The sequence below is a fragment of the Pan paniscus genome, chromosome 9 (genome assembly GCF_029289425.2).
Source record: "Pan paniscus chromosome 9, NHGRI_mPanPan1-v2.0_pri, whole genome shotgun sequence".
In the NCBI taxonomy this organism is placed as follows: Eukaryota; Metazoa; Chordata; class Mammalia; order Primates; family Hominidae; genus Pan; species Pan paniscus.
The window spans coordinates 10,335,696-10,361,480 of NC_073258.2; the positions used below are offsets into that span (position 1 = coordinate 10,335,696).

At 38.8% G+C, this 25,785-nt stretch overlaps 2 protein-coding genes across 2 annotated transcripts; both read right to left on the reverse strand.

Moving 5' to 3' along the window:
• Positions 1-14,106: 14,106 nt before the first annotated feature.
• LOC100972036 (olfactory receptor 10A6) lies at positions 14,107-15,051 on the reverse strand. The gene has a single exon (XM_003818117.2). It carries the CDS (start codon positions 15,049-15,051, stop codon positions 14,107-14,109), a length of 945 nt encoding a protein of 314 aa, XP_003818165.1.
• A 9,592-nt stretch (positions 15,052-24,643) lies between these two features.
• LOC100972374 (olfactory receptor 10A3) lies at positions 24,644-25,588 on the reverse strand. The gene has a single exon (XM_003818118.4). The coding sequence runs from the start codon at positions 25,586-25,588 to the stop codon at positions 24,644-24,646; it is 945 nt and encodes a 314-aa protein (XP_003818166.1).
• Positions 25,589-25,785: the final 197 nt, after the last annotated feature.

Here is a 25,785-nt window from a genome sequence, read left to right on the forward strand (position 1 = left end):
TAAAGCTAATTTGCCAGTCCTGGGTGGGGGCAAATCCTTGAACTTGATATGTAGGGAAGGGAGGGGGCCTGAATAATCCCTGAGGAGTAGGAGAATAGCAGATGGAACACTGAGAAGTTATTTCCTTGAGGATAGATTTCCATCATGGAAAGGAAATGAGATTCTAAGAGGCAGGCTAGTGGCTTATACTATAGCATAACCTGCCTTTGCTGGTATGCAGCGATTAGGCCTGGTGGAACTGCCATCAATAAATCAAGCGTGATCAGGGTGAGGAACAGGAAAGAAGGAAATTTGGGGAAATGGGGTGAATGTCAGGTGGATCAGAGAGATACAGTCATGGGGGTCAGGTGTGGTATCAGGAATAATGTGGGAGGCTGGATTGAAGTCTGGGCCAGGAACAACGGTAATTGTGGGAGACTCAACAAAGAGTGAGTACAGCTGAAGGAGCCGGGGAGCAGAAAGTATATGCATCAGGTATGAGGAAGAAAATAGATTTTTGAAGTTATGAGAACTGTAGAGAGTGAGTTGAGCATAGTTTGTGATTTTGAGGGCCTCTAAAAGTCTTAAAGCAGCGGCAGCCACTGCACACAGACATGAGGGCTAGGCTAAAACAGTAAGGTCAAGTTGGACAGAAAGGCTACAGGGTGTGGTCCTGGCTCTTGTGTAAGAATTCTGACCGCACTAACCATGCCTACGAAGGAAAGAAGTTGTTGTTTTGTAGAAGGAGCTTGGATTTGAGAGATCAGTCGGACACGATTGGCAGGGACAGCGCGTGTGTTTTTATGACAATTATGCCGAGATAGGTAACAGATGAGGAAGAAATTTGGGCTTGATTGAAGTAATGGGGGCTGTCTGTGAAGCTTTGCTGCAGTACAGCCTAGGTAATTTGCTGAGCTTGATGAGTGTCAGGGTCAGTCCCAGTGAAAGCGAAGAGAGGCTGGGATTAAGGGTGCAAAGGAATAGTAAAAAAAGCATGTTTGATATCTAGAACAGAATAATGGGTTGTAGAGGCAGGTATTGAGGATAGGAGAGTATATGGGTTTGGCACCACGGGGTGGATAGGCAAAACAATTTGGTTGATAAGGCGCAGATCCTGAACTAACTTCTAAGGCTTGTCTGGTTTTAGGACAGGTAAAATGGGGGAATTGTAAGGAGAGTTTATAGGCTTTAAAAGGCCATGCTGTAGCAGGCGAGTGATAACAGGCTTTAATCTTTTTAAAGCGTGCTGCGGGATGGGATATTGGCGTTGAGTGGGGTAAGGGTGATTAGGTTTTAATGAGATGGTAAGGGGTGCATGATCGGTCACCAAGGAGGGAGTAGAGGTGTCTTATACTTGTGGGTTAAGGTGGGGGGATACAAGAGGAGGACGCAAAGGAGGCTTTGGATTGGGAAGAAGGGCGGCAATGAGATACAGCTGTAGTCCAGGAGTAGTCAGGGAAGCAGATAATTTAGTTAAAGTGTCTCAGCCTAATAAGGGAACTGGGCAGGTGGGGATAACTAAAAAGGAGTGCTTAAAAGAGTACTGTCTAATCTGGCACCAGAGTTGGGGAGTTTTAAGAGGTTTAGAAGCCTGGCTGTCAACACTCACAACAGTTATGGAGGCAAGGGAAACAGGCCCTTGAAAAGAAGGTAATGTGGAGTGGGTAGCCTCCGTATTGATTAAGAAGGGGATGGGCTTATCTTCCACTGTGAGAGTTACCCGAAGCTCGGCGTCCGTGATGGTCTAGGGGGCTTCCGAGGTGATCAGGCAGTGTCAGTCTTCAGCCACTAAGCCGAGAAGATCTGGGAAGGAGTCAGAGAGCCTTGGGCAAGAGTTCCAGGGGCCCTGGGAGTGGCTGCCAGGTGAGTTGAACAGTCCGATTTTCAGTGGGGTCCCGCACAGATGGGACACGGCTTAGGAGGAATCCTGGGCTGTCGGCATTCCTTGGCCCAGTGGCCAGATTTCTGGCACATGTAGCAAGCTCCTGGGGGAGGAGGTTCTGGAGGAACACCTGGCTGCTGCAGTTCAGGTGTTTGGAAATTCTTGTGTGCTGGAGATGTGGCTGGGGTTTGTCTCACAGTGGAGGCAAGGAATTGCAACTTTTTTCTATTATTGTACACCTTGAAGGCGAGGTTAATTAAATCCTGTTGTGGGGTTTGGGGGCCGGAATTTAATTTTTGGAGTTTTATTTAATGTCGGGAGCAGATTGGGTAATAAAATGTATATTGAGAATAAGACGGCCTTTTGACCTTTTAGGGTCTAGGGCTGTAAAGCATCTCAGGGTTGCTGCCAAACAAGTCATGAACTGGGCTGGATTTTTATATTTGATGAAAAAGAGCCTAAACGCTATCTGATTTGGGATAAAGAAAAAGGAGCATTAACCTTGACTATGCCTTTAGCTCCAGCCACCTTTTTAAGAGTAAATTGCTGGGCAGGAGGGGGAGGGCTAGTCACGGAAAGAAACTGTAAGCCGGACCAGGTGTGAGGAGGGGAGGTGATAAAAAGATTATAGGGTGGAGGAGCAGAGGCTGAGGAAGAATAGGGACATAGCTCGGCCTGGCAAGGAGCAGCCTGGGGAGGAAGGGAGAGGTCAGATGGGTCTGTAGAAAAGGAAGATTAGAAAGACTCAGAGACGCTTGGGGTTGGTACTGAGGGGACAGGCAGGAGGGAAAGAAGGAAGATTTGGGATGAGTTGCACTGGGCACAGAGACTAGGAAGGCCCTGATGTGTAAAAGAATGCCTGGATGTCAGGCATCTCAGACCGTTTGCCTATTTTATGACAAGAATTATTTAGATCTTGTAGGATGGAAAAATTCAAAGTGCCATTTTCTGGCTATTTGGAACTACTGTCGAGTTTGTATTGGGGTCAGGCGGCATTGCAGAAGAAAATAAGGCATTTAGGTTTTAGGTCAGGTGTGAGTTGAAGAGGTTATAAGTTTTTGAGAACACAGGCCAAGGGAGTAGAAGGAGGAATGGAGGGTGGAAGGCTGCCCATAGTGAAGGAAGCAAGCCTAGAGAAAAGAGAGAGTAGAGAAACGGAGGGAAGGGGTTCGGGGGTTCTTACCTTCCAGAAAAGTGGGAAAAGGGGTTGGGGTGCAGAGATAAGAGGTCAGGGCATGGAAATAAGGGATTGGGGTGCAGAAATGAGGGATTGGGGCACAGAGATACGAGGTTGGGGCACGGAAATAAGGTATTGGGGCACAGAGATAAGAGGTTGGGGTACAGAAATAAGGGATTGCGGGTTCTTGCCCCATAGAAAAGCGGGACTTGCCACTAAGGGTGAAGGAGAAGGGGTTGAGGGGTACTTGCCCCTGCCCCAGAAAAGCAGAGAAGGGGTAGAGACAAGGAGAGAAGGGGTTGAGGGGTACTTGCCCCTTCCCCAGAAAAGCGGGACTTGCCGCTAAGGGTGAAGGACCAAGGCAGGCATCACTGCGTGGTCTGACACCCTTGAAACGTGAGTGTATAATCAGAGAGGCATCCCTGCAATCATTAAACACCAAGGGAAGGCTGCCTTCCCAGTCCGTGACTGGCCCCGGAGTTTTGGGTCCCCGGATAAAACGTGTCTCCTTTGTCTCTCCCAGAAAATGAAAGGAATTGAAATTAAGAGAAGGGAGAGATTGAAGAGTGGAAAGGAGAAAGTGGTTGAGGGACAGTGAGAGAGGTTGGAGAAGAGAGTAAGAAGAGGCCGCTTACCTGAATTGAAATTGGTGAGATGTTTCTTGGGCTGCTCGGTCTGAGGACCTGAGGTCCTAGGTGGATCTTTCTCATGGAGCAAAGAACAGGAGGACAGGGGATTGATCTCCCAAGGGAGGTCCCCCAATCTGAGTCACGGCACCAAATTTCATGTGCGTCCGTGTGAAGAGACCACCAAACAGGCTTTGTGTGAGCAACATGGCTGTTTATTTCACCTGGGTGCAGGCGGGCTGAGTCCGAAAAGAGAGTCAACAAAGGGAGATAAGGGTGGGGCTGTTTTATGGGATTTGGGTAGGTAAAGGAAAATTACAGTCAAAGAGGGTTTGTTCTATGGTGGGCAGGAGTGGGGGTTGAAAGTTGCTCAGTGGGGGTGCTTTTTGAGCCAGGATGAGCCAGGAAAAGGACTTTCACAAGGTAATGTCATCAGTTAAGGCAAGGACAGGCCATTTACACTTCTTTTGTGGTGGAATGTCATCAGTTAAGGTGGGGCAGGGCATATTCACTTCTTTTATGATTCTTCAGTTACTTCAGGCCATATGTGCATATACGTGCAAGTCACAGGGGATGCGATGGCTTGGCTTGGGCTCAGAGGCCTGACAGAAACTTTATAAAGTTTTTGCAGAAGCAAGACAAAGAAAATAATTTTGATGGGTTAGAAATTAGTTGGTGGTTTCTGATTGGTGCTGTTTCTAGTTTCGATTTACTGATTACACTGGACTCTGGTGGGTTCACATAGGAATTTAGAGTGCCAAAGCCACCTTGGTCTAATGGCCTCCCAATTAGATTCTTTTAACAATTATCATTTTGAAATATTCAACATGAAAAACATTGAAATAGTTGTGAAATCCATTCTCATTATCACAATAAATTGTAACATTACACTTGTCAATGAAAAAAAAAGAAACTGTTAGATTTTTAAGTTTCATAAACCAAAAATAAAATTCTAAGGCCCCCAACCTACTGATGGACTCCCCTCTCAGCCACTGGCATTCCAAAGTAAACCTGAAAAACTAGTTCAGACCATGACCGGAAAGGTAGGTTAGACATGTGTCATTATAACTTCCTCCCTTTGGAATTCAGATGCAATTGACCAACACTACCATTAAAACAGAGATCTTAACACAGAAACAGACCCTTTGTAACAGTAAGATACCAAATTCAAACCTGATTCTAGTATGGTGATTCATGACAGATAGAAGGTCCTGAAAGAAATTGAAATTATTTTCCCCAAAATATATTTCTTTGACATGTTCTTAAATGGCATGGCCCTGCAAAGCTGTCTTTTGTGTGGAAAATCCACATTCTGTAGAGAATCGTCTTCCCTTTCCATGTCTTTTCCCTGATCCAGGAGAGAATTAACTAAAAGTATGGAACCTTTTTAGGTCTGATAAGAGCTTTGAAGCCTGGTACCTGGAGTCTCCATCTGCATAATGAAAATCTTGGTGTCCACAACTTCTTATCTTAACCCAAACACTCCTTTCTATTGATTCCAGGCTTTAGATAATAACTCTTCCAATCAATTGCTAATCAGAAAATCTTTGAATCTACCTGTGACCTGAAAGCTCCCACTTCAAGTTATCCCATGTTTCTGCAGAGAAACACTGTACACCTCCTTATACATATTGATTAATGTTTGCCTGTAACTTTAATGTATAAAATCAAGCCATAAACCAACTACCTTGGGCACATGTTCTCAGGGCCTTCTGGGGCTGTGTTATAGGTCATGGTCATCACATTTGGCTCACAGTAAATCTCTGCAAATATTTTACAGAGTTTGACTCTTTTCGTCAACAATTTTTATCAACTACCTTGTCAGAATGGTTTGTTTTGTTTTGTTTTGTTTCAGAGACAGGGTCTCACTCTGTCACCCAAGCTGGAGTACAGTGGCATGATCACAGCTCACCCACTACCTTGGCCTCCCAGGCTCAAGTGATCCTCCTGCCTCAGCCTCACAAGTAGCTGGGACCACAGGCACATGCCACCATGCCTGGCTAGTTTTTTATTTTTATTTTTGTAGAAACGGGGTCTCCCTATGTTGCCCAGGCTGGTCTCATACTCCTTGGCTTAAGTGACCCTTCCAGCCCAGCCTCCCAAAGTGCTGGGATTACAGGCATGAGCCACCATGCCTGGCCATTTTTATATTCATGACAACTATCAAAACTGTAAAGGAAACATCCCTAAGATGTCTTGATCAGAAATTGCATGTTGCAGTTTCAAGCATAGAAACTGATATTAGAAAACTTTACTTGTGGAAACAACCTCAGATTCCTTCTCCTAATTTCTGAAAACACTTTATTAGAAGTATACAAATTTAATATTTAATGTCTTATCTAATACTTTGTTAATCTTATAATTATGGCATATAAAATAAAATACTTTTTTCATCATAAAGATGTCCCCAAATGTCTTCTTGTTTACTTATCTCTGTGTGCCATAAATTGAACAGTTTTGAATATTGTTTATGCTTTTGATTGCACCGAAGGCTGGTGTTTGGAAAAATAGTTCTTTTACTTACTTCTGTATTTATGTAAAATTTTAAAATAAGCATGTATTACTTTTATGATTAAAACTTATCATAAATATTTAAAGTAAATTAAAATAAATAGTAAAGTAATATAGCATAATAGCATTTAAAAATGCATAATTAGCAATATTTTCTTTAAAAATAAATAATATTTCTAGCTTTCTTTTGATTAGTGAAAAATGAAAAAATGCAAATTTAAAAAAAGAAAAAGTAAATAATACTAGATCACAGGTCACAAAACAGACACTCTGGAATGCTATAGTATAGTAGGTCAAACAATACAACCTTCCTTATTGGCAATTTGACAATATGCATCAAACATCTAAACAATGTTCAAAACCTTCAACCCAACAATCCTTTTTCCAAAATCTAGTCTAAAGGAATTAATTTTAAACAACAAAATAATTTTACTGCAGAAATTTTTTTTTTAAGATTCTTTTTTCTTTTTTTCTTTTTTTTCTTTTATTATTATACTTTAAGTTTTAGGGTACATGTGCACATTGTGCAGGTTAGTTACATATGTATACATGTGCCATGCTGGTGCACTGCACCCACTAACTCGTCATCTAGCATCAGGTATATCTCCCAGTGCTATCCTTCCCCCCTCCCCCCACCCCACAACAGTCCCCAGAGTGTGATGTTCCCCTTCCTGTGTCCGTGTGATCTCATTCTTGAATTCCCACCTATGAGTGAGAATATGCGGTGTTTGGTTTTTTGTTCTTGCAATAGTTTACTGAGAATGATGATTTCCAATTTCATCCATGTCCCTACAAAGGACATGAAATCATCATTTTTTATGGCTGCATAGTATTCCATGGTGTATATGTGCCACATTTTCTTAATCCAGTCTATGATTGTTGGACATTTGGGTTGGTTCCAAGTCTTTGCTATTGTGAATAATGCCGCAATAAACATACGTGTGCATGTGTCTTTATAGCAGCATGATTTATAGTCCTTTGGGTATATACCCAGTAATGGGATGGCTGGGTCAAATGGTATTTCTAGTTCTAGATCCCTGAGGAATCGCCACACTGACTTCCACAATGGTTGAACTAGTTTACAGTCCCACCAACAGTGTAAAAGTGTTCCCATTTCTCCACAAACTCTCCAGCACCTGTTGTTTCCTGACTTTTTAATGATTGCCATTCTAACTGGTGTGAGATGGTATCTCATTGTGGTTTTGATTTGCATTTCTCTGATGGCCAGTGATCATGAGCATTTTTTCATGTGTTTTTTGGCTACATAAATGTCTTCTTTTGAGAAGTGTCTGTTCATGTCCTTCGCCCACTTTTTGATGGGGTCGTTTGTTTTCTTCTTCTAAATTTGTTTGAGTTCATTGTAGATTCTGGATATTAGCCCTTTGTCAGATGAGTAGGTTGTGAAAATTTTCTCCCATTTTGTAGGTTGCCTGTTCACTCTGATGGTAGTTTCTTTTGCTGTGCAGAAGCTCTTTAGTTTAATTAGATCCCATTTGTCAATTTTGTCTTTTGTTGCCATTGCTTTTGGTGTTTTAGACATGAAGTCCTTGCCCATGCCTATGTCCTGAATGGTATTGCCTAGATTTTCTTCTAGGGTTTTTATGGTTTTAGGTCTAACCTTTAAGTCTTTAATCCATCTTGAATTGATTTTTGTATAAGGTGTAAGGAAGAGATCCAGTTTCAGCTTTCTACATATGGCTAGCCAGTTTTCCCAGCACCATTGATTAAATAGGGAATCCTTTCCCCATTGCTTGTTTTTCTCAAGTTCGTCAAAGATCAGATAGTTGTAGATATGCGGCGTTATTTCTGAGGGCTCTGTTCTGTTCCATTGATCTATATCTCTGTTTTGGTACCAGTACCATGCTGTTTTGTTTACTGTAGCCTTGTAGTATAGTTTGAAGTCAGGTAGTGTGACGTCTCCAGCTTTGTTCTTTTGGCTTAGGATTGCCTTGGCAATGCTGGCTCTTTTTTGGTTCCATATGAACTTTAAAGTAGTTTTTTCCAATTCTGTGAAGAAAGGCATTGGTAGCTTGATGGGGATGGCATTGAATCTATAAATTACCTTGGACAGTATGGCCATTTTCACGATATTGATTCTTCCTACCCATGAGTATGGAATGTTCTTCCATTTGTTTGTATCCTCTTTTATTTCCTTGAGCAGTGGTTTGTAGTTCTCCTTGAAGAGGTCCTTCTCATCCCTTGTAAGTTGGATTCCCAGGTATTTTATTCTCTTTGAAGCAATTGTGAATGGGAGTTCACTCATGATTTGGCTCTCTGTCTGTTGTTGGTGTATAAGAATGCTTGTGATTTTTGTACATTGATTTTGTATCCTGAGACTTTGCTGAAGTTGCTTATCAGCTTAAGGAGCTTTTGGGCTGAGACAATGGGGTTTTCTAGATATACAATCATGTCGTCTGCAAAGAGGGACAATTTGACTTCCTCTTTTCCTAATTGAATACCCTTTATTTCCTTCTCCTGCCTAATTGCCCTGGCCAGAACTTCCAACACTATGTTGAATAGGAATGGTGGGAGAGGGCATCCCTGTCTTGTGCCAGTTTTCAAAGGGAATGCTTCCAGTTTTTGCCTATTCAGTATGATATTGGCTGTGGGTTTGTCATAGATAGCTCTTATTATTTTGACATATGTCCCATCAATACCTAATTTATTGAGAGTTTTTAGCATGATGGGTGGTTGAATTTTGTCAAAGGCCCTTTCTGCATCTATTGAGATAATCATGTGGTTTTTGTCTTTGGCTCTGTTTATATGCTGGATTACATTTATTGATTTGCGTATATTGAACCAGCCTTGCATCCCAGGGATGAATCCCACTTAATCATGGTGGATAAGCTTTTTGATGTGCTGCTGGATTCAGTTTGCCAGTATTTTAATGAGGATTTTTGCATCAATGTTCATCAAGGATATTGGTCTACAATTCTCTTTTTTTGTTGTATCTCTGCCTGGCTTTGGTATCAGAATGATGCTGGCCTCATAAAATGAGTTAAGGAGGATTCCCTCTTTTTCTATTGATTGGAATAGTTTCAGAAGGAATGGTACCAGTTCCTCCTTGTGCCTCTGGTAGAATGCAGCTGTGAATCCATCTGGTCCTGGACTCTTTTTGGTTGGTAAGCTATTGATTATTGCCACAATTTCAGCTCCTGTTATTTGTCTATTCAGAGATTCAACTTCTTCCTGGTTTAGTGTTGGGAGAGTGTATGTGTCGAGGAATTTATCCATTTCTTCTAGATTTTCTAGTTTATTTGCGTAGAGGTGTTTGTAGTATTCTCTGATGGTAGTTTGTATTTCTGTGGGATCGGTGGTGATGTCCCCTTTATCATTTTTTATTGCGTCTATTTGATTCTTCTCTCTTTTTTTCTTTATTAGTCTTGCTAGTGGTCTATCTATTTTGTTGATCCTTTCAAAAAACCAGATCCTGGATTCATTAATTTTTTGAAGGGTTTTTTGTGTCTCTATTTCCTTCAGTTCTGCTCTGATTTTAGTTATTTCTTGCCTTCTACTAGCTTTTGAATGTGTTTGCTCCTGCTTTTCTAGTTCTTTTAATTGTGATGTTAGGGTGTCAATTTTTGATCTTTCCTGCTTTCTCTTGTGGGCATTTAGTGCTATAAATTTCCCTCTACACACTGCTTTGAATATGTCCCAGAGATTCTGGTATGTTGTGTCTTTGTTCTTGTTGGTTTCAAAGAACATCTTTATTTCTGCCTTCATTTCATTATGTACCCAGTAGTCATTCAGGAGCAGGTTGTTCAGTTTCCATGTAGTTGAGCAGTTTTGAGTGAGATTCTTAATCCTGAGTTCTAGTTTGATTGCACTGTGGTGTGAGAGATAGTTTGTTATAATTTCTGTTCTTTTACATTTGCTGAGGAGAGCTTTACTTCCAAGTATATGGTCAATTTTGGAATAGGTGTGGAGTGGTGCTGAAAAAAATGTATATTCTGTTGATTTAGGGTGGAGAGTTCTGTAGATGTCTATTAGGTCTGCTTGGTGCAGAGCTGAGTTCAATTCCTGGGTATCCTTGTTGACTTTCTGTCTCGTTGATCTAGAAAAATTTCTAAATAGTTTTTTTGCAGGGAAAATGCTGTGCATATAATTAGCAGTGCTTTTTATGACTTGATAAAGTTCAAAACACCTTAAACATCCAAAAATAGGGAATGAGCAAATAAATTATTTTCCATGTTCTGATGAAAAATTATGTTTATGAAAATTTTGTGGTAACATAAACAATGTGTAAGTCACTAACTTAAATAAAATGCACACTTGAATAATCTTATGATCCAAGTTATATAAAAAGCAAGATATATCTTCAAGAAAAAAAAAACTTGGAACTCAAATTATGTGCAGCTTTTCATGGTAGAAACTTTTTTTTCTGCTTATTTTCTTTGAGAAGCATATATTGGAAAAAAGTATTAACTTTTATATTTGAAACAAGCTTGCGTGATTTGCTTTCTGTTTCAAGTTTACTTGGAACATCAGCCACCTCTAAGCATCTTTGGTGAAGGGGGTTATAAAACCTTTAAATCTGTCCATATTATTGGTTGCTATTTGCCTGGATTTTCTGGAAGAAAACTGTAACTCTATTTCACTTCTAGGATATTATTTTTCTTGTCAAACTTTATTCATGACTACCAGTATTACAGCTCCATAATTTCTTTTTGAGATCTAAACAGAAAAAAATATAATTTAAAATTTTCTAACCTTAAGCTTAAATATGTTGTGGAGAAAGATGCCAAATTATCCACTACATGTAAGTTTTCTTAAATTTATTATTATTATTATTTTTGTAACAATAACAGTCTGGATTGTGTTATGCTGTAACAGAAAACCTAGCAAATACTGGATTAAACAAAGACAAGGTTTATTTCTCTGAAGTAACAGTCAGTAAAGAAATAGGTAGGAGAGGAATGATAAGGTCACTACGCAATGCCGTCATAGACCCACGGGCCCTCTAGCTTTCCACTTGGCCTCTGTAGGGCCTGGCTTTTCTAGTCATGCTTTAACTCTCATTGCAAGATAGCTGCTCTATCTCTAGCCTCATGGCTTGTTTCAGGTAGAAGGAAGGAGGAGGTCGAAGAGCAAAAAGTCCTTATTAACTAAGTCACATTTTGAAAGAGTTTTCATAGACACCCTACTCAAGGATGTCCACCTATATGTCACTAGTCAGAACTGTGTCACAAACCACCCTTGTTCAAAAGAGAAACTGGGAAATTGGTTATTAACTGGATACATTACTGCCCTTAAGAAACTTCTTTTTTTTTTTCTACTTAAAGAACAAAAATGGGGTTTTCTCTATTAAAGAAAAAGGAGGATGGGCATAAACTAGACAACTAGCAGCAGTAGCAGCCACGGTGACTATAACTAAAAATCACCATGAAGAATAGTATGCAGAAATGATATGATTAGGCTATTATGTGTGAAGCATACTAACAATTTCTATTCATCAGAATAACATAAAAATTTTAAACTATGACTAAATTTACTAGTGATTATTTCTATCTCCTCACATAACATCACAAATGTATAAATTCCCAGCATATACTTGGATTCACACACGCATACACACACACACAAATTTAGAATTAGAGTGACCTAATTTCTTATTGTAATTTCATAAACATCTTGCCAATCCAGGCTTTTATTTATCACAAAGGCAATGAAAGAGGAAAGCGTCAAATATAGTAACCTTCCAGCATCTAATGACCAGTACACTGTAAATCCTTCAAGAGCAGAGACTATTTCATTAGATTTAGCTCTCTTAAGACATTTTTATAGAGAATTTTTTTTAAGAAAAAAATTGGTTTACAGAATCAATGAACAAAATGAACTAAAGAATGGCTAAAAAGACTTTCTGTATTTAGCTTCTTTTGTTTGCTTCTTTGCTGATCTGTTCGTTTTACATAAGTCTTACTTAATTGGTTCTTTTAAAAGCTATCAGAAGGAAATTTCAGGATATCAAGAGATGGGATCCAATCAAAGGCTTTTGCTGAGGGCTGTTTGGTGCCCAAATGAAAACAGTATTATACAACATTCAGATATCACTGATAGCGACAGGAGGCAGCCAAATGCCTAGGCAGATGGGGTGGGTTCCTGGTGAAACCCCACCTCTAAACAAAAGACAGTTTAAAGCCTGAAAGCCAAGCTGCAAGTTAAACTCTGGGACCGGATTGAGAACTTATCTTCCCATTTCACATACTTTCCTCTGATTGTTCCCCACTCTTCACCTATTTTACATATACCTACCCTTTCCTAATTGGTTTTTCTACACTGTCATGCCCACCTTTGAGTGGTGTCTTCACTTTAACCTTTTTGCATACCTCACAAACCAGCATGTACTTCCCATTTTGAGTCCCTAAAAGGTCCTGGACCCAGCCACCATGGTGGGGCTTTCCTGCCTTCCAGTAGGGGAACCACCCCCCATATCCCCTCTCTGCTGACAGTTGTTCTGTCCTTCAGTAAAATTCTTCTCCACCATCCTTACACTTCAATGCCCAGCATATCCTCATTCTTCTTGGGTGTGGTACAAAAGCTTGGGAACTGCTGAATGCAGGTACAAGCTATAACAGAGGTGAGCTGGGGCATGCCAGGTGAGCTGTTGCCAGTCAGGGGTCCCCAGCTTCCACAGTGACTGAGAAGAAAAGTCCTGCATCATTACCCACAAGGTTCCAGCCTTCTTCTCATGAAATTTCTCTCTTTTTTTGAAATTCAAATAGATTTGCACCTTCACCTTTATTTTTGGCAGAAGTAGTAGTGAAGAAAAAAAGGGTTTTCCATCCAATTAATGATTGTTTTGTAGAAGTGTTCTAATCGCTTTATTATCCCACCTCCACCCCCAGAGCAGAAATGAAGGGTGTTGTCAACTCCTTTGATATAGATTTAATGAGAAGAACCCTTTCTATTTATTATAGCAATATTAAAATAGGAAGCAAGAATGAAATGTTATATTTCAATGTTGCAATGTGTCTAATTATTCATCTTTATATATAACTAGAAAGACTATTATGTGATTATTTTATGTTGGAAAGATGCACATAAATATTGATATGACCCAAGGATAATAGAAAATAGGCACAATGAGGTAATCATATTTATGTCCCACAACAAAAAAACACAATCATACATTGTTTGGCCTGTATGAGGTGCATTTTTGCCTTACGCAAGAAATTTGACCAAGTTTCAAAAAATATAGTTTATAAGTGGAAAGGACAGCCGTACTTTAAATGACCTTCAAAAATGATCACATGATGTTCTCTACTCAAAACACTGGATGAATATATATTCTAAAATAACCAGAAGATATCTAGTTTTGAATTATAGCCTCTCTGGGTCCCTGAGTAGAGACATTGTGTTCCTCTCAATAAATAACTGCTCTTTCCTACTTATTTATGGAACAGATTTTCACTACAGAAGCAGAAAATCTCATCTCGTTATTGTAGGCTTCTTGGCATACAACATAGTAGAGGGATAGGATGGGTGCTCAGGTCAGTCTGAAGTTGTTAAAATCATTTTAAAAAGTAACTCAGTAATATCTATGCAAACTTGCAAACTCACATTTGTTTTGACCCTTCAAACCTACTTTGTGAAAGCTATTCTGTAAAAATTAAAGCACCAGAATTTATGAATATATAAAAACTGGTTGTTTTCGTATTATCTATTGTGACAAAAAATAACCATCAGTAGGGCTACTGCTAAACAAATTGTTGAAATTGTGTTATATTCAATATTAAGGAATATTATGCACTGGTGAAAAAACTAAAAACATTAACATATAAAGATGCTCCTGATATACAATCAAACTTGGAGAACACAATAAATTAGTCATACTCATGCCAAAAAATGCAAACTTAATAAATCTAAATTTATTAAATTTAGATTGAATACAGTCATGCAGTGACTAAATCTTACATGGCTTCTCAACGCAGTCAGATTGTGTGTAAAACCACTCGCCTTCGCCATAATTTCATCAAAGCCCTCTTCATCTCACTATTTCGCAAACTGTAGATAAGCGGATTCAGCAGTGGTGTCAGAAGTGAGTAAGACAGTGACATCACTTTCTTGGTTTCCGGTGAGTAGCCAGATTTGGGTTGTAAATAAGTCATACTGGCTGTGCCATAGAATAGGGTCACAGATGTGAGGTGAGCGGCACAGGTGGAAAAGGCCTTTTGTCTCCCAGTGGTTGATGGCATCTTCAGGATGGCAAACAGAACTCGAATGTAAGACAAGAGTATCAACAAGAAAGGAACCAAAATAATCAAAAAGGTGCCTGTGAATGCATAGATTTCAAACAAAAATGTGTCTGCACATGCAAGTTCTAACACTGCTGGGGTTTCACAAGATATATGGTTAATTTCATTAAGGCCACAGAAGGGAAAACTAGATACCCATGATGTTTGAACAGTACCTAACATAAAACCTAAGGCCCATGAAAATATAATTAATTTCATAAAAACTCCTTTATTCATAATCATTTGGTAGTTGAGAGGATGGCAAATTGCAGCAAATCGGTCATAAGCCATTGCTCCCAGAAGAAAACATTCAGCCCCACCAAAAAGAAGGATGAAATACATCTGTGCAAAACAGCCCCCAAAAGAAATTGTAGTTTTTTCAGTAGAGAAGACCACCAGCATTTCAGGCATAATAACTGCACTGAAACTCAGGTCCACCACAGATAAGTTCAGGAGAAACACGTACATGGGAACGTGGAGGCTGTGGTCTAGGGAGATGATGACTATAATGATGGCATTTCCTATCAGGGTCACCAGATAAATAACCAGGAAAGCCACAAAGAGCTGCCCCTGGAGCTCAGGATAGTTAGAAAAGCCCAAGAGGATGAATTCAACCACACAGCTTTGATTTTGTCTTTCCATTTTCAGTAATGAAGTCGTGCATTGATTTTATGGACATAGTATATACAGAATAAAGCCACAGTCCATTAGCTAAGAGTTCCAGTCTGCATTCACCCCACAAATTCTGGCAGAAGATGAGGAGCCTATCCTGACAGAAATTTTCTTTGGCAATTTTAGACAATGACCAAATACTTGGATTATATTCCAAATATAAAAAATAGAAATGAAGAATTCTGGCTCAGAGATCGTGTCAAATAATATCAAAATTTATTTGATATTATTTGAAAATTAAACATACCCTTAATGGAAATATAAATACTTTATACCTTAGGTTCCAATCCCATAACATTGCTGCAAGTGTTCTTTATTTAACTGAATTTTACATAAATGCAAAACTTAAGACTACAAAAAATAAAATATAAAAAAGCAGATAGATTGAAAAAGATATCTCAACAAATGTGATAATAGCCTAATAATCCAATGTTACAGCATATTTGATATAAACTTATTTAAAATATTAATTAGATTCAAAGTACCTATATATGACTTGGAGAAAGAAAACAACATTCTGTAGAAACATAGAGGGGATTTGAATTTTCAACACAACCATATTAGGTGACCTATAGACTATGTGAATTGGCTTCAAGCTTGCAGATTTCTGCCCATCCTGGATCTGGCCAATTATATTGGGATTTACCTGGATGTGAAGTTTTTGGGGCCAGATCTCCAAGGTCTATCCTTCTGACCATGATGACTTAAGAAAAAAACCATTTGGGGGATCATTGTGTAATTTAAAAGATTTCACTCTTTCTCTCCTTTTCTCTCTTCTCTCTTCCCATTATACTCGTCATCAAAAAATTCATTTAATCATTAATTATCAAGCACTGATTAACCAGCTACCATTTTCTAGGCTCTGCACCCTTAGGAATACACATGAATCCAGAGCTCAACAGAGGGCTAAGCACACTACATAAAATAGCTTCTAACCCCTTAACCAGTATGCTGCATAAACTAGTACCTCCCCGTACCGCATACCCCAGGACTTTCTCTTTCTTTCTCTCTCTCTTTCTATGTGTGTGTATGTATATATATATATATATATATATATATATACATACACACACATGCACACATATATATACACAACTGAGTGATTCAGTGCATTGATTTTACAACATATGGCATAGAATATAATATATCCTCTATATATCCTTTTTTTAAGAAATATGTGTAAAATATATTTTAAATATTTATATAAATATAAACAGATTAATATTTTATATATTATTTATATATTATATATATATATAAGCTCTAGTGAGGTGTATACATATATATAAAATCCCTCACTAGAGCTTAGCTCCCAGAGGGCAAAGATTTTGTTTGCTTCTTTGCTCTACACACAGTGCCTACAACCCTCCCTGGCTCATAATAGGTTTTAAACCAACATTTTTGAATAAATGAATTTTAAAATAAGAAAAACCTAGACTCTATTTTTAAGGAATAGAGTGCCTAAGAGAAGTCAGCGCACAACACAATTGGAAATTAATAACACGTGCTGTAGAAATTTAAGTAAGGGAATGATGACATTTGAAGGGGGTGGAGGATGAACAAACACAATCACAGGATGTCATGAATGAAAGGCCATTAGGTCGGAGGAGGATGGCAGGAGGAGGAAATCTGACTTGCTCAAGTCAGGAGGCACTTGGTGACACCATAAAACTAGAATGGAGGCCTACTGCCTTTTGTGTGATGTTTTGAAAACCAAAAGAAATTCACTGTGAGAGATGAGGAAGCCAGGAAGACAGATGGACACAGCAAGTTGAAGGCATACAGTGCTGTCTTGAGTGCAGACCTGTAGGACATTAGCAGACAGGAGAAGACAAGTTACTTTATTTCTGAATTTGTCCATAGTCATGTATTAAAATCAAATGACTGTATTTAACCACAAAAATTGTACCGTATTTTGGATGTCAAAAAACCTCCTACAATTATTAAAACCAGACTCTGTGAGGCCAAATATTTAAAATGCATTTCTAATGGCAAAAAAAAGAACAACATGTATTCAGTTCCAACTATGTAAAAGTAGATTGGTTTTAAAAATTAGAAAATTTATAGAATGTTATACAAAATAGAAAATCTTTATACCTTAGAAGATCTTCATGGTGTCTTGGATAGATCACTGACAAGTAATACTTATGCAGATCATTTCCTCCCCAAGGCTTCAGCCTGCCAATGGAAAGAGGTAAGTGTTGAACTTACTAACCAAGTTCTCTTCTAGTTGCAAACTCCAGAATATGATGATTTATGCATGCAAAGCACTTACACTTCTACTTATTGCCCGAACCTTTCTCTGAAAAGAAAAAGAAATTGACTGGTATCAAACCAAAAAGTCTACTGATTCAATGTTTCAGCTGAGCCTAGTGACTCCTGAGCACTGAGCCATCACTTCAACAACATCTCCAACTATCAAAGAGGACAACTATAAACAGAAGTCCCACCAAAACGCACAGGAGCAGAATATGCACTTTTTTACCTGTTGACTCTGTGTCTTTAATTTTCATACTACTTTATCAGAAGATTCACCTGTAGTCAAAAGCCACCTATTCACAAACACAACTGACTGATTCAGAGCATTGATTCCATAATGTTATATGGCATAGAATTATATGCCCTGGAGAATTCCTCCCTGAAGAACGTGAAATCACTTCATAGAGACCTTCCTGTATTTTTGTGTGATAACTAAAGAGGCTTAAACTTGGCCCCTCGGGTGAGAAAGCTCAAGAGCACAAACATGGAGCAGCACTCCTTCTTATGTCTATGGGGAATGAGCACCTCTTCCCACAAGAGACTCAATTCCACCGTGACACCTCCCAGTAGGAGGTGAGAGCAGAGGCTGAATGAACGTTGTCAATAGGGAAAGAAGGGAGGGGTGGAGTGAAGGTGTGAGCAAAGGCAGGTGACCTAGGGCTAGAGGATTCACATGGACACAATGCACAGTTTGTGCAACGGAGGGAGACATGGCAAGTAGATTAAAGGTGCTTTGTAGAAAGCCTGGATGCTCCCTCTGACTCAAGAACTTTTTAACATGGAGTCAAAATATCCTGATAGGCTTGTATAACTTTGAGCACATCACTCAACTTTCTGGTTCTATTACTTTCTCTGTAAAATAAAGATAATGATATTAGTCTCATAGGATGTATATAGGAATGAGGACTCAGGGTTTAGTCTAAACTGGCTTGAGCAATAAAGGAAGCCATAGGCTCTGTCCCAGGAGACTGTAGAGATGAATGAATCTGCAGGCTTGGCTTTATCCAGAAGGCAGATGATGTGCTCACACCGAGGCTCCACTTCTCTTCTTCTCATCTATAGTTTTGTGGGGTAGGTTCTATTCTCAAGAAAGCCCTCTTGTCCTTGCAGCAATAAGGCTGCCAACAACACATAGGGATATTCTCCCTAATCCGTCTCCAGTGGGAAATGTCCCAGTGATGCTGAGGAAAGGGGGTTCTCAAAGAAGCAGTACAGGGACGCCTCCCATATTAGTCCCCATGGTGGGATTACATGCCCATTCATGAACTAGTCGGGTGCCCCAAAGATGGGGAAAGCTGTCTAATAGGTACTTTTCATAATTCCTACCCCATGACATCCCATGCGGGCTTCTGTTGTACTAATATGCTCTATAACCTGATGTCAGTGACTGTATCACAGGTGATGTACAATTTGTGAGAAGTCATCAAGATGTAGAGTCATGAATTGTACACTTTACATACATTAGATTTCAACAAAAAGTGTATAAAAAATTTTCAGACATATTTAAAAGGGTAAGTGGGGAATAATAGTAATGTTAATCTCCAATTTAAAGCCAATATGTCATGGATATAACAATAATCAAAATCTGGAGATTTTAACACACTTTCTCAAAGTTTGAGAGAGCAAACAGACAACAAAAAATACAAAATGGAAAGATTTGAATAATAAAATGTTGATTTAACAGATGGTAATGAGAATAAATAAGATATAGAAGAACACTTTCATCTCAATAACTCTATATTTTTATCCCAAAATATCTATATAATATTTACAAAAATTGAATATGTGTTTTGTCAAAAAGAAAATCTCAATAAATTCCAAAATCTTGGCAATCATATATATACAGCATTCCTTGTAATAAAACTGCAAAAAAAGCCCAAAATAGAAAAGCAAAACTAGTCTTAGAAACAAACTAACAACATACTTTAAAAAAACTAGATGTAAAAACTCTGATGCTCATTTTATAAAAATTATATATATTTATATAAGTGTTTTATGTACATAGGAAGAATCAGAAAAAAGTAGACATGAAATAATTTACATTGGCTACTTTTAGGAATGATGGAATTGGGGGATGAGAATAGAGGTATTTTTGAGAGACACTTTTGTATTTTTATTTTATAAATCTACTGCTTGAATTTAAAAGAAATAAATTAATTTTGTAATAAATAAAAGCAAGGTTTTTAAAAATAGAAAGTGAAGTTCAGCCATGAGGTCTTTGCCCATGCCTGTGTCTTGAATGGTATTGACTAGGTTTTCTTCTGGAGTTTTTATGGTTTTAGATATTACGTTTAAGTCTTTAATCCGTCTTGAGTTAATTTTTGTATAAGGTGTAAGGAAGGGGTCCAGTTTCAGTTTTCTGCATATGGCTAACCAGTTTTCCCAACACCATTTATTAAATAGGGAATCCTTTCCTCATTGCTTGTTTTTGTCAGATTTGTCAAAGGTCAGATGATTGTAGATGTGTAGCATTATTTCTGAGGCCTCTGTTCTGTTCCATTGATCTATATATTTGTTTTGGTACCAGTACCATGCTGTTTTGGTTACTGTAGGCTTAGAGCATAGTTTGAAGTCAGGTAGCATGATGCTTCCAGCTTTGATCTTTTTGCTTAGGATTGTCTTGGCTATGCAAGCTCTTTTTTGGTTCCATGTGAAATTTAAAGTAGTTTTTTCTAATTCTGTGAAGAAAATCAGTGGTAGCTTGATGGGGATAGCATGGAATCTATAAATTACTTTGGGCAGCATGGCCATTTTCATGATATTGATTCTTCCTATCCATGAGCATGTAAATGTTTTTCCATTTGTTTGTGTCCTCTCTTATTTCCTTGAGCAGTGGTTTGTAGTTCTCCTTGAAGACGTCCTTCACATCCCTTGTAAGTTGGATTCCTAGGTATTTTATTCTCTTTGAAGCAATTGTGAATGGGAGTTCACTCATGATTTGGCTCTCTGTTTGACTATTATTGGTGTATAGGAATGCTTGTAATTTTTGCGTATTGATTTTGTACGCTGAGACTTTGCTGAAGTTGCTTATCAGCTTAAGGAAATTTGGGGCTGAGATGATGGGGTTTTCTAAATATATAATCATGTCATCTGCAGAGAGAATTTGACTTCCTGTCTTCCTATTTGAATATCCTTCTCTTGCTTGATTTCCCTGGCCAGAACTTCCAATACTATGTTGAATAGAAGTGGTGAGAGAGGGCATCCTTGTCTTCTGCCGGTTTTCAAAGGAAATGCTTCCAGCTTTTGCCCATTCAGTATGATATTGGCTGTGGGTTTGTCATAAATAGCTCTTATTATTTTTAGATACATTCCATTAATACCTAGTTTATTGAGAGTTTTTAGCATGAAGTGGTGTTGAATTTTATTGAAGGACTTTTCTGCATCTATTGAGATAATCATGTGGTTTTTGTCATTGGTTCTGTTTATGTGATGGATTGCACTTATTGATTTGCATGTGATAAACCAACTTTGCATCCCAGGGATGAAGCTGACTTGATTGTGTTGGATAAGCTTTTTGATGTGCTGCTGGATTCAGTTTGCCAGTATTTTATTGAGGATTTTTGCATCGATGTTCATCAGGGATATTGGCCTGAAATTGTCTTTTTTTGTTGTGTCTCTGCCAGGTTTTGGTATCAGGATGACACCAAAAGCAATGGTAACAAAAGCCAAAATTGACAAATGGAATCTAATTAAAGTAAAGAGCTTCTGCACAGCAAAAGAAACTATCATCAGAGTGAACAGGCAACCTACAGAATGGGAGAAAATTCCTGCAATCTATCCATCTGACAACAGGCTAATATCCAGAATCTACAAGGAACTTAAACAAATTTACAAGAAAAAAGCAAACAACCCCATCAAAAAATAGGTGAAGAATATGAACAGACACTTCTCAAAAGAAGACATACATGCACCAACAAACATATGAACAAAAGCTTATCATCACTGGTCATTAGAGAAATGCAAATCAAAACCACAATGAGATACCATCTCATGCCAGTTAGAATGCAGATCATTAAAAAGTCAGGAAACAACAGGTGCTGGAGAAATAGGAACGCTTTTACACTGTTGGTGGGAGTGTAAATTAGTTCTACCATTGTGGAAGACAGTGTGGCGAGGATCTAGAATCAAAAATGCCTTTTGACCCAGCAATCCCATTACTGTGTATATACCCAAAGGATTATAAATCATTCTACTATAAAGACATATGCACGCATATGTTTATTGCAGCACTATTCACAATAGCAAAGTCTTGAAACCAACCCAAATGCCCATCAATGATAGACTGGATTAAGCAAATGTGGCACATATACACCACGGAATACTATGCAGCCATAGAAAAGGATGAGTTCATGTCCTTTGTAGGGACATGGATGAAGCTGGAAACCATCATTCTCAGCAAACTATCTCAGGGACAAAAATACAAACACCACATGTTCTCACTTATAGGTGGGAATTGAACAATGAGAACACTTGGACACAGGAAGGGGAACATCACACACTGGGGCCTGTTGAGGGGTGGGAGGTGGGGGGAGGGATAGCATTAGGAGATATACCTAATGTAAATGACGAGTTAATGGGTGCAGCACACCAACATGGCACATGTATACATATGTAACAAACCTGCACATTGTGCACATGTACCCTAGAACTTAAAGTATAATAATAAAAAAAAAATTTGATCCCCAATGTTGAAGGTGGGGCCTAGTGGGAGATGTTTGGGTCATGGTGGTGGATCTCTTATTAATAGACTGATTTCCTGGGGGGATGAGGGGAGTGAGTGAGTTCTTAGTTTGTTAGTTCTGCTAGAGATGGTTGCAAAAAATAGCTTGACACCTTCCCTCTTTCTCTTTTTTTCACTTCCTCTCATTGTGTGATCTCTATATTCTGCCTCTCCTTCCCCTTCTGCCATAAGTGGAAGCAGCTTGAGGTCCTCATCAGATGTAGATGCTGGCACCATGCTTCTTTTACAGACTGAAGAGCCATGAACTAAATAAATCTCCCTTCTTTATAAATTACCCAGTCGCGGGTATTTCTTTACATCAATGCTAACAGACTAAAACATTACTACATTGCATTGATCTTCAGATAGATAACAAAAGATGAGTCAATTGACAAACCATTGAAAATTAAATGTGAGAACCAGAGTGTCAGTCACTCATGAAGAGGTCCTCATCTCTTGCAACAAGCAGGCAGAAAAAATGGAGATCATTTTCAGGGTTCAGTAGTCACAGTGGCTGAACTTCAATGATACCTGCATGCTTAATCAAGGTAGCTATGTTAAGCCAAATCTGGAGCCAGAGTTGGAAAAAATCTAAGGCTTTGACACATGGGATAAGAATTCTAGGTGGATGCCTCCGAAGATCTGGACTTCAAAGATATCACTAAACTTTCTAACACTGCAGAAGTGACCAACCCCTCCCTATTCAGGGCAGGAAGACTATTGAAGAGGCGCACGATCAGAAACTGCCTTCACCTCTTTTCCTCAACACCAGGCCTATAAATATGGTTAAGTCACAGCACAGCTCAGCCAGGGAAATAAGGAAAGAATGGAACAATACCACAAAAGAACTGCAAGATCTAACAGACCTTCACCAACAAGGGGAGAACCATGGTACTTGTCCTGAGGGTGCTGGACCAGGAGGCTGGTAGGCAAGACTGGATAAGTGAAAGTTTATTGACCTGATCTGGAAAGAAAAGATAGAGAGTTTGGCAGCAGGGAGGTCTAGGGTAGAGGCATATTGATAGGCATATGGAGTGGGCATAAAGTGTGAAGGTCTTTCTATCTTGTGTTAACACCTGGTCAGTAGGTAAAATGACTCACCCAGTTGACAAATTAGCCTACTTCTTCTGTCAGTAGCCACCCCAGTGCTGGCATGATGCCCACAAGAACAAAGTGGCCTGGCAGCAGAGATAAAAGCTATGCAAAAGCCCAAGCAACATGGAACTCATTTACCAAGACCAACCAGATTTACTAGTGATAATGTGTAACTACTCAAAAAAATTACAAATCAGTGCATAGACCATATACAAATATACCCATACACATTTAGAATTAATGTGATCTGATTTCATATTGTAATTCCTTAAACACAAATTCAGTCAACTCTATATGAATTGAAATAATACCAGTAAACAATTCAGATATTTATGTCAAATTTCATATGTAATAGAGACCACGTAAACAATCAGTAGGGATTTGTTTAACAATTATAAACCTAAAACCAGTTTAAATAGACACACAGATATATATATGTATTGCCTATTCCCAAATAATATACACAAATTATAATGACACCCCTTCATTTAGCAGAATATGTATATCTAATCTTAACATCACAGTATCAGTTTTATTCCAATTATTTTTAAGAACAATTGAGGGAGGTAACCTGGGAAGATAGGTGACCGGATATCTTGTAGCTATCTATTTAGGAACAAAAGGAAAGGCAATTTTTTTGCCTGAGCCAGTTTCCAAGCTTAACTTTTCTTTTGGCATAGTGAGTTTGGGGTTCCAAGATTTTACTTTCCTGTCACAGACTACAAAAGGAAACTTCATAAAAGTTTCTAAATCAGTGGTCTGTAAATGAAAAAGATACTGATATTATCAAATGAGAATTTGAGAAACTTCCCATGTAGCTCTCTGGTCACCAACATTGGATAAATATTTGGAAAGATACCAAGAGAAATCCAGTTTGGGATTATAATTTGTGTAAGGTCATGAAGTAGAACCATTTTTGGCCCCCCAAAATAGATGCACTTTTTTTTTACTCATCCGTGGAACAAATTTTCAATCCAAAAATAGAAACATCATCACCTTATTTGTTGGTCTCTTGAAGCTCTACCCTGTTACCAAAGCACAGTGAGCCTTCAGGCCAGTCTGAAGAACTATAATCATTTTGAAAAGTAATTCTGCAATAGCTAATAAAATTTGTAAACACAGATACTCCTCATCCTATCAGCCGCACTGTAGCAAATCTATCACACAGGTATAATGACATCAGTACATATGAGCATATGGAACAAGGCATTTATTGAAGCACTGTCTTAATGACAGTAATCCAGTAGCTACTTGGATGTTCATAATAGAGAAATGGATGAATAAACTGTTGTGTCATGTTATGAGAACATATGTATCTACTAAAAACAAGTGACAGCAGTTCTTTATTGAAAGAGATACATTTTCCAATATAAAAACTCAACAAACTTACATAGTCATACAAAAAATGCAATCTGTTTTCACCCTTTATTAAATTTAAATAGAGTTCACTCAGGCAGTGGCCAAATCTTATTCAGCTTCTCAACACAATCAGAATGTGTGTAAAATCACTTTTCTTCGCCATAGTTTTATCAAAGCCCTCTTCATCTCACTGTTTCGTAAGCTATAGATGAGCGGATTGAGCAGAGGGGTAAGCAACGTGTAAGCCAATGACATCAGTTTCTTGGTTTCTGGTGAGTAGCCAGATTTGGGTTGTAAATAAGTCATATTGGCTGTGCCACAGAACATGGTCACAGATGTGAGGTGAGAGGCACAGGTGGAAAAGGCCTTTTGTCTCCCAGTAGTTGATGGCATCTTCAGGATGGCAAACAGAACTCGAATGTAAGACAAGAGGATCAACAAGAAAGGAACCATAACAATCAAAATGGTGCCTGTGAAGGCATAGATTTCAAATAAGAAGGTGTCTGCACACACAAGCTCTAGTACCGGGGGAGTCTCACCGAAGAGATGATTAATTTCATTGGGGCCACAAAATGGAAAACTAAATACACAAGTGGTCTGCACAGTAGCCACCATGATCCCTGAGATCCATGAGAATATTACTAATTTCATAAAAACCCCTCTGTTCATCATCACTGGGTAGTTCAGAGGATGGCAAATTGCAGCAAATCGGTCATAAGCCATCGCTCCCAGGAGAAAACATTCAGTCCCACCAAAAAGAAGGATGAAATACATCTGTGCAAAACAGCCCACAAAAGAAATCATAGTTTTCCCAGTAGAGAGCACCACCAGCATTTCAGGCGTAATGACTGCACTGAAACTCACCTCCACCACAGATGGGTTCAGGAGGAACAGGTACATGGGAACGTGGAGGCTCTGGTCTAGGGAGATGATGACTGTAATGATGGCATTTCCCATCAGGGTCACCACGTAAATAACTAGGAAAACCCCAAAGAGCTGCACCTGGAGCTCAGGAAAGTTAGAAAAGCCCAGGAGGATGAATTCAACCACACAGCTTTGATTTTGTCTTTTCATTTCAGTAGTTGAAACTTATATTGTTTTTATGGACCTGGTATATCGAGTATGAAGTCTTAATCCCATAGCTGTGAGTTCGAGTCTGGAATTCTTGACAGCAGATGTAATGACAAGCTCATTTTGACAGAACTTCAGGTTGGCACTTTTGAAGAATGGCCAATGACTTGTAATAGTGAATCTTTAAAATGCAAATAAAG